The following is a 16,575-nucleotide window of genomic DNA, read 5'->3' as shown; positions in this document are numbered from 1 at the left end:
CTTTTCTGACCACAACACTATGAGACTAGAAATCAACTACAAAGAAAAAAACTACAAGGGAAAAAAACTCCCAAACATGTGAAGGCTAAACAATATGCTACTAAACAACCAATGGATCACTGAAGGAATCAAAGAATAAATCAGAAAATACATGGTGACAAATGAAAATGAAAACACAACAATCCAAAATCTAAGCAATGCAGCAAAAGCAGTTCTAAGAGGGAGGTTTATAGTGATACAAGTCTACCTCTCAGGAAACAAGAAAAATCTCAAATAAATAGCTTAATCTTACACCCAAAGGAAGTAGAAAAAGAACACACAAAACCCAAAGTCAGTGGAAGGAAGAAAATCATAAAAATCAGAACTAAATTTTTAAAAAGAGAGACTAAGAAAACAATAGAAAAGATCAACAAAACTAAGAGCTGGTTATTTGAAAAAATAGACAAAATTGATAAACCTTAGCAAGAGACTCATCAAGAGAAAAACAGGGCCCAAATCAATAAAACCAGAAATAAAAAAGGATAAATAGAACCAACACCACAGAAATACAAAGGATCATGAGAGATTACTATGAACAATTTTACACCAATAAAATGGACAGCCTAGAAGAAAAGGACAAATTCCTAGAATTGTACAATTTTCCAAGACTGAACCAGGAAGACATAGAAAGAATAAACAGACCAATTACCAGTAATGAAATTGGATCAGTAATTTAAAAAATTTCCAACAAACAAAAGTCCAGGACCAGATGGCTTCATAGGTGAATTCTACCAAACATTTAAAGGAGAATTAACACCTATCCTTCTCAAACTATTCCAAAAAACTGCAGAGGTAGGAACTCTTCCAAACTAATCCTGCCAGGCCAGTATTATCCTATTAGCAAAACCAGTCAAAGATATCACAAAAACAAAAGATTACACCCCAATATCATTGATGAACATAAATACAAAAATCCTCAACAAAATATTAGGAAACCAAATTCAACAATACATTAAAAGGATCATACACCATGATCAAGTGGGGTTTATCCCAGGGATGCAAGGATGGCTCAATATCTGCAAATTAATGTGATACACCACATTAACCAGATGAAGAATAAAAATTATATGATCATCTCAATAGATGTGGAAAAAGTTTTTGACAAAATTCAATATCCATTTATGCTAAAAACTCTCCAGAAAGTGAGTATAGAGGGAATATATCTCAACATAATAAAGGTCATATATGACAAGCCCACAGCTAACATCATACTCAACAGTCAAAAGTACTTCCTTTAAAATCAGGAACAAGACAATGATGCCAACACTTGCCACTTCTACCTAACAAAGAATTGGAAATTCTAGCCACATCTATCATACAAGAAAAAGAAATAAAAGGAATCCAAATCAGAAAGGAAGAAGTAAAATTGTCACTGTTTGCATATGACATGATACTGTAAACAGAAAATCCTAAAGACGGCACCAAAAAACTACTAGAACTCATCCATGAATTCGGTAAAGTTACAGGACACAAAATTAATACACAGAAATCTGCTGCAGTTCTATATACTAACAACAAACTAACAGAAAGAGAAATTAAGAAAGCAATCCCATTTACAATCACATCAAGGAGAATAAAATACCTATGAATAACTCTAAGTAAGGAAGTAAAAATCTCTACCTGGAAAACTATAAGACACTGATGAAAGAAATTGAAAACAAAAAAAAGATGTAAAGGTATACCATATTCATGGACTCAAAGAATTAATGTCATTAAAACAACCACAATACCCAAGGCAATCTACAAATTCAATGCATTCCCTATCAAAATAACAATGGCATTTTTCACCATACTACAATAATTCTAAAATTTGTATGGAAACACAAAAGACCTCAGATTGCCAAAATGATCTTGAGAAAGAACAAAGCAGAAGGTATTATGATACCTGATTTCAAACTCTACCACAAAGCTACAGTCATCAAAACAGTATGGTACTGGCACCAAAACAGACACATAGATCAATGGAATAGAACAGAGGGCGCAGAACTAAGCCCATGCTTATATAATCAATTAACCTACAACAAAAGAGCAAGAAATACAATGGGGAAAAGACAGCCTCTTTAATAAATGGTATTGGGAACACTGGACAGCTACATGCAAAAGAATCAAACTGGACTACTCTCTCATGCCATGCATAAAAATAAATTCAAAATGGATTGAAGACTTAAATGCAAGACCTGAAACCATAAAATTCCTAGGAGAAAACATAGGCAGTACACTATTTGACATCAGTGTTAGCAATATCTTTTTTGGATATGTTTCCTCAGGCAAGGGAAAGAAAAGCAAAATAAACAAATTGGACTATATCAAACTAAAAAACTTTTTCATAGAAAAGGAAACTATCAAAAAAATGAAAAGGCCACCTACTGAATGGGAGAAAATATTTGCAAATGATACATCCAAAAGGGGTTAATATCCACAATATACAAAGAAACAAATAACTCATACAACTCAACATCAAAAAAAACCCAAACAAGCTCATTATAAAACAGGACAGGGAAAAGGATCTGAAGAGAGATTTTTCCAAAGACATAAAGATGTCCAACTGGCACATGAAAAGATGCTCATCACCACTAATCAGGGAAAGGCAAATCAAAACCACAATGAGATACTACCTCCCATCTGTCAGAATGGCTATTATCAAAAGATAAGAGATAACAAGTGTTGGTGAGGATGTGGAACAAAGGGAACCCTCATGCATTGTTGGTGGGATTAGCATTATTTACAATAGCTAAGATATGGAAGTAACATAAATGCCCATCAATTGATGAACAGATAAAGAATATGTGAGAAAGATAGATAGATAACAGCCATAAAAAAAATGAAATCTTTTCATCTGCAACAACATAGGTGGACCCAGAGGGTATTATGTTGAAATAAGTTGTACAGAGAAAGGCAAATACTGTATGATTTCACTTATATGTGAAATCTAAAAAACAAATGAACAGACACAACAAAACAGAAACAGAGTTATAGATACAGTGAAAAAACAGGTGGTTGCCAGAGGGGAGAGAGGTGAGGGTAGGAAAGAAATAGGCAAAGGAGACTAAGAGGTACAAACTTCCAGTTGCAAAATAAATGAGTCACAGGTATGAAATGTACAGTGTGGGGAATATAGTCAATACCTATGTAATATATTTGTATGGTGACATACTGTAACTAGACTTATCACAGTGAACATTTCAAAATGTACAGAAATATCAAATCACTGGTGTGCAACAGGAAGTAATATACTGTTTTAGGTCAATTATACTTCAAAACAAACAAACAAAGTCATAAAACAGAGATGAGATTTATGGTTATGGGGGTGGGGAAAATAAGGGAGGACGAGGAGTTGGATGAAGGCTGCCAAAAGGCACAAACTTCCAGTTGTAAGATAAACAGTACTAGGCATGTAACGTACAATGTGATATAATTCACACTGCTGTATGTTATTTATGAAAGTTGTTAAGACAGTAAATCTTAAGAGTTTTCATCACAAGGAAAATTTTTTTTCTATTTCTTTAATTTTGTATCTATATGAGATGATGGATGTAGACTTATTGTAATGTATGTAAGTCAAATCATTATGCTGTAGACGTTAAACTTATACAGTGCTGTATGACAATTATATCTCAAGAAAACTGGAAGAAAAAATAAAATACAATTAGATTCAAAAAATAAATACATTAAAAAAATTATACACAAAAGAATAATAAAGCTGGAGGAATCACACTACCCAAATCTAAGACTCACTATAAAGCTACAGTAAGCAAAACACTGGTGCATGGATAGACCACAAAAATCAATGAAACAGAAATAGTCCAGAAGTAGACCCACACAAATATGGTCAATTGATTTTTTTTTATAAATGTGCAAGAGTAACTCAATAGAAAAAGGAGAGTCTTGGGAATTCCCTGGTGGTCCAGTGGTTAGGACTCCGCACTTTCACTGCCGAGAGCTCAGGTTCAATCCCTGGTCAAGGAACTTAGATCCTGTAAGCCGCTTGGTGCAGCCAAAAACATAAATACATACATACACACATACATATATAAAGAAAAAGAGAGTCTTTTCAACAAATAGTATTATCAGTACCCTACATCAATCCAAAGTATTTAAATCTTAAATATCTCTCAAAGTAGTATCTCATTACTACCATCATCTCCCAGCCTAAGTTCTCTTCTCTGGCTCCTGTGATTGTCTGTCTATTCTGAACTGTTCTCTTAATATATTGTGTTCTCCGTACTGCAAACCAAATGAGCTCTTCAAATTGCAAATCTGACCAAGTCACTCCCTGCTGAAATTCTTTAGAGCTTCTCATTCCTCTTAGGATAAACATAAAATTCTGTTGATATGATTTTAAAGGGCCATGAATTAACAGGCTCCTACTACCTCTCTAGCCTCATTTTGCACCACACTCTTTCTTTCACTCCATGTTGTATTCACCATTCTCCTTCCTATCAAATGACCTTTGCACATATTTTCTCTACCTGATAAGCACTTCCCTTCCTTCTCTGGATTTCAGTTCAATCTTTACTTTTTCAAAAAACGTCTCCTAAACTCTCTACATAGTTCAAATCCCTTTATTACACTGTAAACTAATCCTTTATTGCCCTTGACACCATGGTATTATTACCTTTGAATGGCTGCTTGTATTTAAGTATGATTATTTCATGACTAGCTCCATGAAAACAGGATATGCATCCATTTGCTCCCCAGTGCATCCCCAGAGTATACCATAAAAGGAACTCAACAAATGTTTGTTAAACGAATAAATGTATCTTATTCATCCTTCACAACCACCCTATGAGATATGTACAATTATTTCCCCCATTTCATAAAATGGAAAAACCAAGGCATCAAGAATTTAGGTAAATTGCTCTAGGTCATACAGCTAAGAAGTAAAAAGCTGGATACCATCAAAGCATTATGATTCTAAGGACCAAGATATTAATTATGCTCTAACGGCTATTCAAATAAAACAAAACCTAAACCAATCCTTGTCCATGTAGGAGTGTAAAAATAATACTTTAGTATTAATTCATTCAACAAATATTTATAAAGTGCTTACAAAGTGTCAGTTACTGTGCTAAGTACTGAGGTTACAGGGCAAACAGGACAAAGGTTCTTAGTCCTTATTGGAGCATTCCACTATTTATTTATTGACCACCTACTATGTGCCAACTACTGTGCTAAGTAAAGGAGACTCTAAAAGGTGAATAAAGCTTTAAATAATTATACCAAAAATAAATTAAATTTCATTTGTGATAAGTGCTATAAAGGAAAAATTCAGGGTGCTAGAGGAACAAGCTACACAGAGACCTAAACTAGCTAGGAATGTCAAGAGAGATTTCTAAAGAATTGATATTTAAGCTGAGACCTGAAGTATAAGTTTACATTATCAAATTTGAAAGAAATGTAAATATTATTATTTGCAAGAATTTGTGCAAAAGCAATTCACTGAAGAAAGGATAAGCATTTGGAAATAGTGCTTCCCAAGAGATGGAAGAATTAGGAGTTGCAAAATCAGGTAGAGATGTGATTGGTTAAACCCAAAATCAAAGACCTGTAATGATAAACAATATTGTCTTTTATAAGCAAAGGTTGGCAAACTACAGCCTCTAAGACAAAATCAGCCCACAACCTTCTTTTGTAGGCCCTTTAACTAAGAATGGTTCTTACATTTTTATAAGATTGTTAAAAATAAAAGAAAAAAATGGAAGGGGAGGAGAAAATTAACATTCTGTATATAGCCACAAAGCCTAAAATATTTACTATCTAGTTCTTTACAAAAAAAGTTTACCAACCCATGCTCTACACACTATAATCAAGTAAAACATAATGAAGCCTATCCTAACAAATTCATTAAATATAATTCTATTTGAATACTAAACGTAGGTACTGAATAGATATCATACATATCTTTCTCAAAATTGCAGCTTTGTGGCTCAAAGTTATCAAACGCACACCAAATTTACAATCATCTACAGAATAGACATATTTGATCTCACTTAAATGTACTGTCAACACATGCTTAAGTAATATAAACACCTACACCGACAGTTATCAAAATATACCATAAAAATTGATAGAGATAAGAAATGTGGCTTCACTAAAACCAAATGTAGTTTTTTTTATATTTTAGTTGAAAAACTACCATAAGACATCTATAGGATGAGAGTCTAAGTCACTGGATTTAATACTATTTTGAAAAATAATTGCTACATATTAATAAGAGAAACCATACACTTACCAAGATTTTTTTCAATTCTTCAAGTTCTACGTCTTTGTTATTTTTAAGCTTAGTCATCTCTTCTAAAAAATCAAAAGAATATAAATGCGTTAAAAGCTGGATTTAAAAAAATGGGAAAGGAGAGACAAGAAAACAAAAAAAAGATTCCATTTTTAAAAGACATTCTTTCATAGTTGTACCATTCAAATAGCCTCCAATCTGATTTCTCCACTTCTATTCCTCACTACCAACACTCCCCACCCAACATCAAATTTACCTTCCATACAGAAGTGACAATGATCCTTTAAAAATGTAAACAAGATCATGTCATTCCTCTAATTAAAATCTTTCAGTGGTGTTCCTTTGCCAGCAGAATAAAATCAAAATTCCTTTCCTTGGCCCTACCTGATTTGGTCCTTATTACCCCATACTCACTTCATTTCCCTTTCCATATTTCTTCTTACACTTAGTCACAAAGGTTTTCATTCACTCACATGTATTAACCAAGCTCCTTCACACCTCAGCGCATTTCTACAAGCTTTTCCTCCTGAATGAAAAGCTCTCTCCAACTCACATGCTTTCCCTTAACTAAATCTCACTTACTTAGGTCTCAGTTTAAGGCCATCCTTGATCACCAAATCTAGATTAGGCCTTATTATTTTCTTATATTTTGTCATTTTCATTCATTTCATTCCTTCATAGCACTTATCCCAATTTGTAATTAAATATTTATTTGTAATTATTCATTTTATGTGTCTCTGAGTGCAAAATCTCATGAGAACAAAGACCATGTCTGTTATGTTCCTAATGAATATCCAAAGCTAAATGAGAAACATCTAAGTCTAAGTTCTATAGTTATTGTGTATCTAATAACCAAAGAAGAAGCAATAGAAAAAACTAGAAGGAGAATCTATTATACAACCAGAGTGAAAATAAATGTGGGCACAGAGATAGAAAATTGACTACAGGAGTAAAACCTGTTTAGAGCTATATTAGACTGAACTGAAGATGGGAGACACATGAAGAAGCAAAGAAAACTGTACCAAGGAAAGAAACACACAAAAAATTATTTGACAAAGATTCTGAATTTACAGTTGTCTTTAACTTACTTGGTATGCACTACCTCATTCTTTAAATGAACAATGAAGAAACAAAGAGTTTGAATTTAGGCAATTAGATGGCTCTTAAATCTGCAACACAGAATAGTCAGATTTGTATTTTTAAAGGAATACTCTAGCATAAATGCAGAGAATGAACAAAAGGTAGACAAGACTGGAAACAAAAAGATTGATTCTAAAGATACTGCAATTAGTTCTGGTCAGAGATGTCTGGTTCCAAGCTAATGTCAAGATATAAGGGGTAGAGTAGGCTGTATCTGAGAAGTGCACAGAATAACAGTGGTCTTAGGATAGGTCAATGATTGTAACTCCTGAGGGGACAGTGGAGGCATACACTAATCAAGATGTAATCCTACGAAAATATCATTAAGGAAGAATGCAAAGTGTAGCCAGGAAACAATGCAGTAAGAATGAGGACTACTGCAGTAAGAAAGAAGGTTATGAATAAAGGACAAAGCAAATAGAAGCCTAGTAAACACAAAAAGAGATGACAAAGATGAGGACAAATGAGGGTAATATGAAGCATGGTTTATGATAATGTCCCAGATACAATTTGTGTTCCATTATGTTACTCACATGCATCCCTCTCCTAGGCTAAGAGAATGTGCTTGAAACTCTAAAAACCAGGAAAGAGGAAATGAGGACTTGAACTGTTCTAGGTCTGTGGAGACGAAGAAAAGGGGGAAGATTCAAAAGATATTTAAGCGTTAAAAACTCTTAAATTGGAGAGCAGGAAGATGGCGGAAGAGTAAGACGCGGAGATCACCTTCCTCCCCACAGATACACCAGAAATACATCTACACGTGGAACAACTCCTACTGAACACCTACTGAAGGCTGGCAGAAGACCTCAGACCTCCCAAAAGGCAAGAAACTCCCCACGTACCTGGGTAGGGCAAAAGAAAAAAAAGAATAAACAGAGACAAAAGGATAGGGACGGCACCTGCACCAGTGGGAGGGAGCTGTGAAGGAGGAAAAGTTTCCACACACTAGGAAGCCCCTTCGCGGGCGGAGACTGCGGGAGGCGGAGTGGGGAGCTTCGAAGCCGCGGAGGAGTGCACAGCAACGGGTGCGGAGGGCAAAGCGGGGAGATTCCCGCACAGAGGATCGGTGCCGACCGGCACTCAGCAGCCCGAGAGGCTTGTCTGCTCACCCGCCGGGGCGGGCGGGGCTGCGAGCTGAGGCACTGAGGCTCGGGTTTCGGTTTCGGACAGAGCGCAGGGAGAGGACTGGGGTTGGCGGCTTGAACATAGCCTGAAGGGGTTGGTGCACCACAGCTAGCCGGGAGGGAGTCCGGGGAAAAGTCTGCACCTGCCAAAGAGGCAAGAGACTTTTTCTTCCCTCTTTGTTTCCTGGTGCATGAGGAGAGGGGTTTAAGAACGCTGCTTAAAGGAACTCCAGAGACGGGCGCGAGCCGCGGCTAAAAGCGCGAACCCCAGAGACAGGCGCGAGCCGCGGCTGAAAGCGCGGACCCCAGAGACGGGCGCGAGCCGCGGCTAAAAGCACGGACCCCAGAGGCGGGCGGGAGACGTTAAGGCTGCTGCTGCCGCCACCAAGGGGCCTGTGTGCGAGCACAGGTCACTCTCCACACCCCTCTTCCGCGGAGCCTGTGCAGCCCGCCACTGCCAGGTTCCCGGGATCCAGGGACAACTTCCCCGGGAGAACGCACGGCGGGCCTCAGGCTGGTGCAAAGTCACGCCGGACTTTGCCGCCGCAGGCCCGCCCCGCATTCCGTGCCCCTCCCTCCCCACCGGCCTCAGTACGCCAGAACCCCCGAATCAGCGGCTCCTTTAACCCCGTCCTGTCTGAGCAAAAAACAGATGCCCTCCAGCGACCTACACGCAGAGGCAGGGCCAAATCCAAAGCTGAGCCCCGGTGAGCTGTGAGAACAAAGAAGAGAAAGGGAAATCTCTCCCAGCAGCCTCAGAAGCAGCGGATTAAAGCTCCACAATCAACTTGATATACCCTGCATCTGTGGAAAACATGAATAGACAACCAATCATCCCAAATTAAGGAAGTGGACTTTAGGAGCAAGATCTATGATTTTTTTCCCTATTCCTCTTTTTGTGAATGTGTATGTGTATGCTTCTGTGTGAGATCTTGTCTGTATAGTCTTGCTTCCACCATTCGTCCTAGGGTTCTATCCGTCCATGGTTTTTTCTTAAAATTTTTTTCTTAATAATCAATTTTAATTTCAATAACGTTATTATACTTTACCTTCGTCCTTTCTTTCTTTCTTTCTTTCTTTCCTTCCTTCCTTCCCTCCTTTAGACAACGATTCATCCCAAATTGAGGAGGTGGTCTCTGACACCAATATTTATGATTTTTCCCCCTTTACCTCTTTTAGTGAGGGTGTATGTGTATGCTTCTGTGTAAGATTTTGTCTGTATAGCTTTGCTTCCAACGTTTGTCCTAAGGTTCTATCCGTCCCTTTTTTTTTTTTCTAAATAAGAATTTTTTAATTCAATAACTTTATTATACTTTATTTTATTTTTACTGTATCTACTTTCTTTCTGTTTTTCCTTCTTTCCCTCCTTCCTTCCTTCCTTCCTCCCTCCCTCCTTCCCTCCTTTCTTTCCTTTTTGCCTTCTTTCCTTCTTTCTTTCTTTCTTCCTTCCTTCCTTCCTTCCCTCCTTTCCTTCTTTCTTTCCTCATACTTTTACTAATTCCATCTACTTTTTCTCCCTTTTATTCTGAGCCGTGTGGATGAAAGGCTCTTGGTGCTCCAGCCAGGAGTCAGGGCTCTGCCTCTGAGGTAGGAGAGCCAACTTCAGGACACTGGTCCACAAGAGACCTCCCAGCTCCACATAATATCAAACGGCGAAAATCTCCCAGAGACCTCCATCTTAACACCAGCACCCAGCTTCACTCAACGACCAGCAAGCCACAGTGCTGGACAACCTATGCCAAACAACTAGCAAAACAGGAACACAACCCCACCCATTAGCAGAAAGGCTGCCTAAAATCATAATAAGGCCACAGACACCCCAAAACACACCACCAGACGTGAACCTGCCCACTAGAGAGACAAGATCCAGCCTTATCCACCAGAACACAGGCACTAGTCCCCTCCACCAGGAAGCCTACACAACCCACTGAACCAACCTTAGCCACTGGAGACAGACATCAAAAACAGCGGGAACTACGAACCTGCAGTCTGCAAAAAGGAGACCCCAAACACAGTAAGATAAGCAAAATGAGAAGACAGAAAAACACACAGCAGATGAAGGAGCAAGATAAAAATGCACCAGACCTAACAAATGAAGAGGAAATAGGCAGTCTACCTGAAAAAGAATTCAGAATAATGATGTTAAGGATGATCCGAAATCTTGGAAATAGAATGGACAAAATGCAAGAATCAGTTAACAAGGACCTAGAAGAAATAAAAATGAAACAAGCAACGATGAACAACACAATAAATGAAATTAAAAGTACTCTAGATGGGATCAATAGCAGAATAACTGAGGCAGAAGAACGGATAAGTGACCTGGAAGATAAAATAGTGGAAATAACTACTGCAGAGCAGAATAAAGAAAAAAGAATGAAAAGAACTGAGGAGAGTCTCAGAGACCTCTGGGACAACATTAAACGCACCAACATTCGAATTATAGGGGTTCCAGAAGAAGAAGAGAAAAAGAAAGGGACTGAGAAAATATTTGAAGAGATTATAGTTGAAAACTTCCCTAATATGGGAAAAGAAATAGTTAATCAAGTCCAGGAAGCACAGAGAGTCCCATACAGGATAAATACAAGGAGAAATACGCCAAGACACATATTAATCAAACTGTCAAAAATTAAATACAAAGAAAGCATATTAAAAGCAGCAAGGGAAAAACAACAAATAACACATAAGGGAATCCCCATAAGGTTAACAGCTGATCTCTCAGCAGAAACTCTGCAAGCCAGAAGGTAGTGGCAGGACATACTGAAAGTGATGAAGGAGAAAAACCTGCAGCCAAGACTACTCTACCCAAAAAGGATCTCATTCAGATCTGATGGAGAAATTAAAACCTTTACAGACAAGCAAAAGCTGAGAGAGTTCAGCACCACCAAACTAGCTTTACAACAAATGCTAAAGGATCTTCTCTAGGCAAGAAACACAAGAGAAGGAAAAGACCTATAATAATGAACCCAAAACAATTTAGAAAATGGGAATAGGAACATACATATTGATAATTACCTTAAATGTAAATGGACTAAATGCTCCCACCAAAAGACAGAGATTAGCTGAATGGATACAAAAACAAGACCCTTATATATGCTGTCTACAAGAGACCCACTTCAGACCTAGAGACACATACAGACTGAAAGTAAGGGGATGGAAAAAGATATTCCATGCAAATGGAAACCAAAAGAAAGCTGGAGTAGCAATTCTCATATCAGACAAAATAGACTTTAAAATAAGGACTATTAAAAGAGACAAAGAAGGACACTACATAATGATCAAGGGATCGATCCAAGAAGAAGATATAACAATTGTAAATATTTATGCACCCAACATAGGAGCACCTCAATACATAAGGCAAATACTAACAGCCATAAAAGGGGAAATGGACAGTAACACATTCATAGTAGGGGACTTTAACACCCCACTTTCACCCATGGACAGATCATCCAAAATGAAAATAAATAAGGAAACACAAGCTTTAAATGATACATTAAACAAGATGGACTTAATTGATATTTATAGGACACTCCATCCAAAAACAACAGAATACACATTTTTCTCAAGTGGTCATGGAACATTCTCCAGGATAGATCATATCTTAGGTCACAAATCAAGCCTTGGTAAATTTAAGAAAATTGAAATTGTATCAAGTATCTTTTCTGACCACAACGCCATGAGACTAGATATCAATTACAGGAAAATATCTGTAAAAAATACAAACACATGGAGGCTAAACAATATACTACTTAATAATGAAGTGATCACTGAAGAAATCAAAGAGGAAATCAAAAAATACCTAGAAACAAATGACAATGGAGACACAACGACCCAAAACCTGTGGGATGCAGCAAAAGCAGTTCTAAGGGGGAAGTTTATAGCAATACAAGCCCACTTTAAGAAGCAGGAAACATCTCGAATAAACAACCTAACCTTGCACCTCAAGCAATTAGAGAAAGAAGAACAAAAAAACCCCAAAGCTAGCAGAAGTAAAGAAATCATAAAAATCAGATCAGAAATAAATGAAAAAGAAATGAAGGAAACAATAGCAAAGATCAATAAAACTAAAAGCTGGTTCTTTGAGAAGATAAACAAAATAGATAAACCACTAGCCAGACTCATCAAGAAAAAAAGGGAGAAGACTCAAATCAATAGAATTAGAAATGAATAAGGAGAGGTAACAACTGACACTGCAGAAATAAAAGAGATAATGAGAGATTACTACAAGCAACTCTATGCCAATAAAATGGACAACCTGGAAGAAATGGACAAATTCTTAGAAATGCACAACCTGCCAAGACTGAACCAGGAAGAAATAGAAAATATGAACAGACCAATCACAAGCACTGAAATTGAAACTGTGATTAAAAATCTTCCAACAAAGAAAAGCCCAGGACCAGATGGCTTCACAGGCGAATTCTATCAAACATTTAGAGAAGAGCTAACACCTATCCTTCTCAAACTCTTCCAAAATATAGCAGAGGGAGGAACACTCCCAAATTCCTTCTACGAGGGCACCATCACCTTGATACCAAAACCAGACAAGGATGTCACAAAGAAAGAAAACTACAGGCCAATATCACAGATGAACATAGATGCAAAAATCCTCAACAAAATACTAGCAAACAGAATCCAACAGCACATTAAAAGGATCATACACCATGATCAAGTGGGGTTTATTCCAGCAATGCAAGGATTCTTCAATATACGCAAATCTATCAATGTGATAAACCATATTAACAAATTGAAGGAGAAAAACCATATGATCATCTCAATAGATGCAGAGAAAGCTTTTGACAAAATTCAACACCCATTTATGATAAAAACCCTGCAGAAAGTAGGCATAGAGGGAACTTTCCTCAACATAATAAAGGCCATATATGAGAAGCCCACAGCCAACATCATCCTCAATGGTGAAAAAGTGAAAGCATTTCCACTAAGATCAGGAACAAGACAAGGTTGCCTACTCTCACCACTCTTATTCAACATAGTTTTGGAAGTTTTAGCCACAGCAATCAGAGAAGAAAAGGAAATAAAAGGTATCCAAATCGGAAAAGAAGAAGTAAAGCTGTCACTGTTTGCAGATGACATGGTCCTATACATAGAGAATCCTAAAGATGCAACCAGAAAACTACTAGAGCTAATCAATGAATGTGGTAAAGTAGCAGGATACAAAATTACTGCACAGAAATCTCTGGCATTCCTATACACTCATGATGAAAAATCTGAAAGTGAAATCAAGAAAACACTCCCATTTACCACTGCAACAAAAAGAATAAAATATCTACGAATAAACCTACCTAAGGAGACAAAAGACCTATATGCAGAAAATTATAAGACACTGATGAAAGAAATTAAAGATGATACAAATAGATGGAGAGATATACCGTGGTCTTCGATTAGAAGAATCAACATTGTGAAAATGACTCTACTACCCAAAGCAATCTATAGATTCAGTGCAATCCCTATCAAACTACCACTGGCATTTTTCAAAGAACTAGAACAAAAAATTTCACAATTTGTATGGAAACACAAAAGACCCCGAATAGCCAAAGCAATCTTGAGAACGAAAAACGGAGCTGGAGGAATCAGGCTCCCTGACTTCAGACTATACTACAAAGCTAGAGTTATCAAGACGGTATGGTATTGGCACAAAAACAGAAAGAGAGATCAATGGAACAGGATAGAAAGCCCAGAGATAAACCCACACAAATACGGTCATCTTATCTTTGATAAAGGAGGCAGGAATGTACAGTGGAGGGAGGACAGCCTCTTCGATAAGTGGTGCTGGGAAAACTGGACAGGTACATGTAAAAGTATGAGATTAGATCACTCCCTAACACCATACACAAAAATAAGCTCAAAATGGATTAAAGACCTAAATGTAAGGCCAGAAACTATCAAACTCTCTTAGAGGAAAGCATAGGCAGAACACTCTATGACATAAATCACAGCAAGATCCTTTCTGACCCACCTCACAGAGAAATGGAAATAAAAACAAAAATAAACAAATGGGACCTAATGAAGCTTCAAAGCTTTTGCACAGCAAAGGAAACCATAAACAAGACCAAAAGACAACCCTCAGAATGGGAGAAAATATTTCAAATGAAGCAACTGACAAAGGATTAATCTCCAAAATTTGTAAGCAGCTCATGCAGCTCAATAACAAGAAAACAAACAACCCAATCCAAAAATGGGCAGAGCTAAATAGACATTTCTCCAAAGAAGATATACAGACTGCCAACAAACACATGAAAGAATGCTCAACTTCATTAATCATTAGAGAAATGCACATCAAAACTGCAATGAGATACCATCTCACACCAGTCAGAACAGCCATCATCAAAAAATCTCGAAACAATAAATGCTGGAGAGGGTGTGGAGAAAAGGAAACACTCTTGCACTGCTGGTGGGAATGTAAATTGATACAGCCACTGTGGAGAACAGTATGGAGGTTCCTTAAAAAGCTACAAATAGAACTACCATATGACCCAGCAATCCCACTACTGGGCATATACCCTGAGAAAACCAAAATTCAAAAAGAGTCATGTACCAAAATGTTCATTGCAGCTCTATTTACAATAGCCCAGAGATGGAAACAACCTAATTGTCCATCATCGGATGAATGGATAAAGAAGATGTGGCACATATATACAATGGAATATTACTCAGCCATAAAAAGAAACGAAATTGAGTTATTTGTAATGAGGCGGATGGACCTAGAGTCTGTCATACAGAGTGAAGTAGGTCAGAAAGAGAAAGACATATACCATATGCTAACACAGACATATGGAATTTAAGGGAAAAAAATGTCATGAAGAACGTAGGGGTAAGACAGGAATAAAGACACAGACCTACTGGAGAATGGACTTGAGGATATGGGGAGGGGGAAGGGTGAGCTGTGACAGGGCGAGAGAGAGGCACGGACATATATACACTACCAAACGTAAAATAGATAGCTAGTGGGAAGCAGCTGCATGGCACAGGGAGATCGGCTCCGTGCTTTGCGACCGCCTGGAGGGGTGGGATAGGGAGGGTGGGAGGGAGGGAGATGCAAGAGGCAAGAGATATGGGAACATATGTATATATATAACTGGTTCACTTTGTTATAAAGCAGAAACTCACACACCATTGTAAAGCAATTATATTCCAATAAAGGTGTAAAAATACTAATAAAAAAATAAAATAAACAAATGGGACCTAATGAAACTTAAAAGCTTTTGCACAGCAAAGGAAACCATGAACAAGATGAAAAGACTACCCTCAGAGTGGGAGAAAATATTTGCAAACAAATCAGCAGACAAAGGATTAATCTCCAAAATATATAAACATCTCATGCAGCTCAATATTAAAAAAAAAAAAGACCCAATCAAAAAATGGGAAGAAGACCTAAATAGACATTTCTCCAAAGAAGACATACAGATGGCCAAGGAGCACATGAAAAGCTGCTCAACGTCACTAATTATTAGAGAAATGCAAATCAAAACTACAGTGAGGTATCACCTCACACCAGTTAGAATGGGCATCATCAGAAAACCTAAAAACAGCAATTGCTGGAGAGGGTGTGGAGAAAAGGGAACCTTCTTGCACTGTTGGTGGGAATGTAAATTGATGCAGCCACTATGGAGAACAGAATGGAGGTTCCTTAAAAAACTAAGAATAGAATTACCATCTGACCCAGCAATCCCACTACTGGCCATATACCCAAAGAAAACCATAATTCAAAAAGACACACGCACCCCAATGTTCATTGCAGCACTATTTACAATAGCCAGAACATGGAAGCAACCTAAATGCCCATTGACAGATGAATGGATAAAGAAGATGTGGTACATACATACAATGGAATATTACTCAGCCATAAAAAGGAACGAAATTGGGTCATTTGTTGAGACGTGGATGGATCTAGAGCCTGTCATACAAAGTGAAGTCAGAAAGAGAAAAGAAATATCGTATATTAACGCATATGTGTGGAACCTAGAAAAACGGTACAGATGAACCGGTTTGCAGGGCAGAAATTGAGACACAGATATAGAGAACAAA

At 37.6% G+C, this 16,575-nt stretch overlaps 1 protein-coding gene across 1 annotated transcript in view; it reads right to left on the bottom strand.

Annotated features, from left to right (window-relative positions):
* SYCP1 (synaptonemal complex protein 1) overlaps nt 1-16,575 on the bottom strand; it is a 154,742-nt gene that overhangs the window by 98,935 nt on the left and 39,232 nt on the right. Inside the window, exon 16 of the mRNA XM_027091053.1 lies at nt 6,272-6,333. Within this exon, the coding sequence (XP_026946854.1) occupies nt 6,272-6,333 (62 nt within the window). The remainder of the gene's footprint in view (nt 1-6,271; nt 6,334-16,575) is intronic.

Source organism: Aethalodelphis obliquidens, unplaced genomic scaffold (assembly GCF_003676395.1).
Source record: "Aethalodelphis obliquidens isolate GAN/ISIS:26980383/991018 unplaced genomic scaffold, ASM367639v1 scaffold70, whole genome shotgun sequence".
NCBI lineage: Eukaryota > Metazoa > Chordata > Mammalia > Artiodactyla > Delphinidae > Aethalodelphis > Aethalodelphis obliquidens.
The sequence above is the reverse complement of the archived record's forward strand: the minus strand, read 5'-3'. Positions and strand labels throughout refer to the sequence as shown.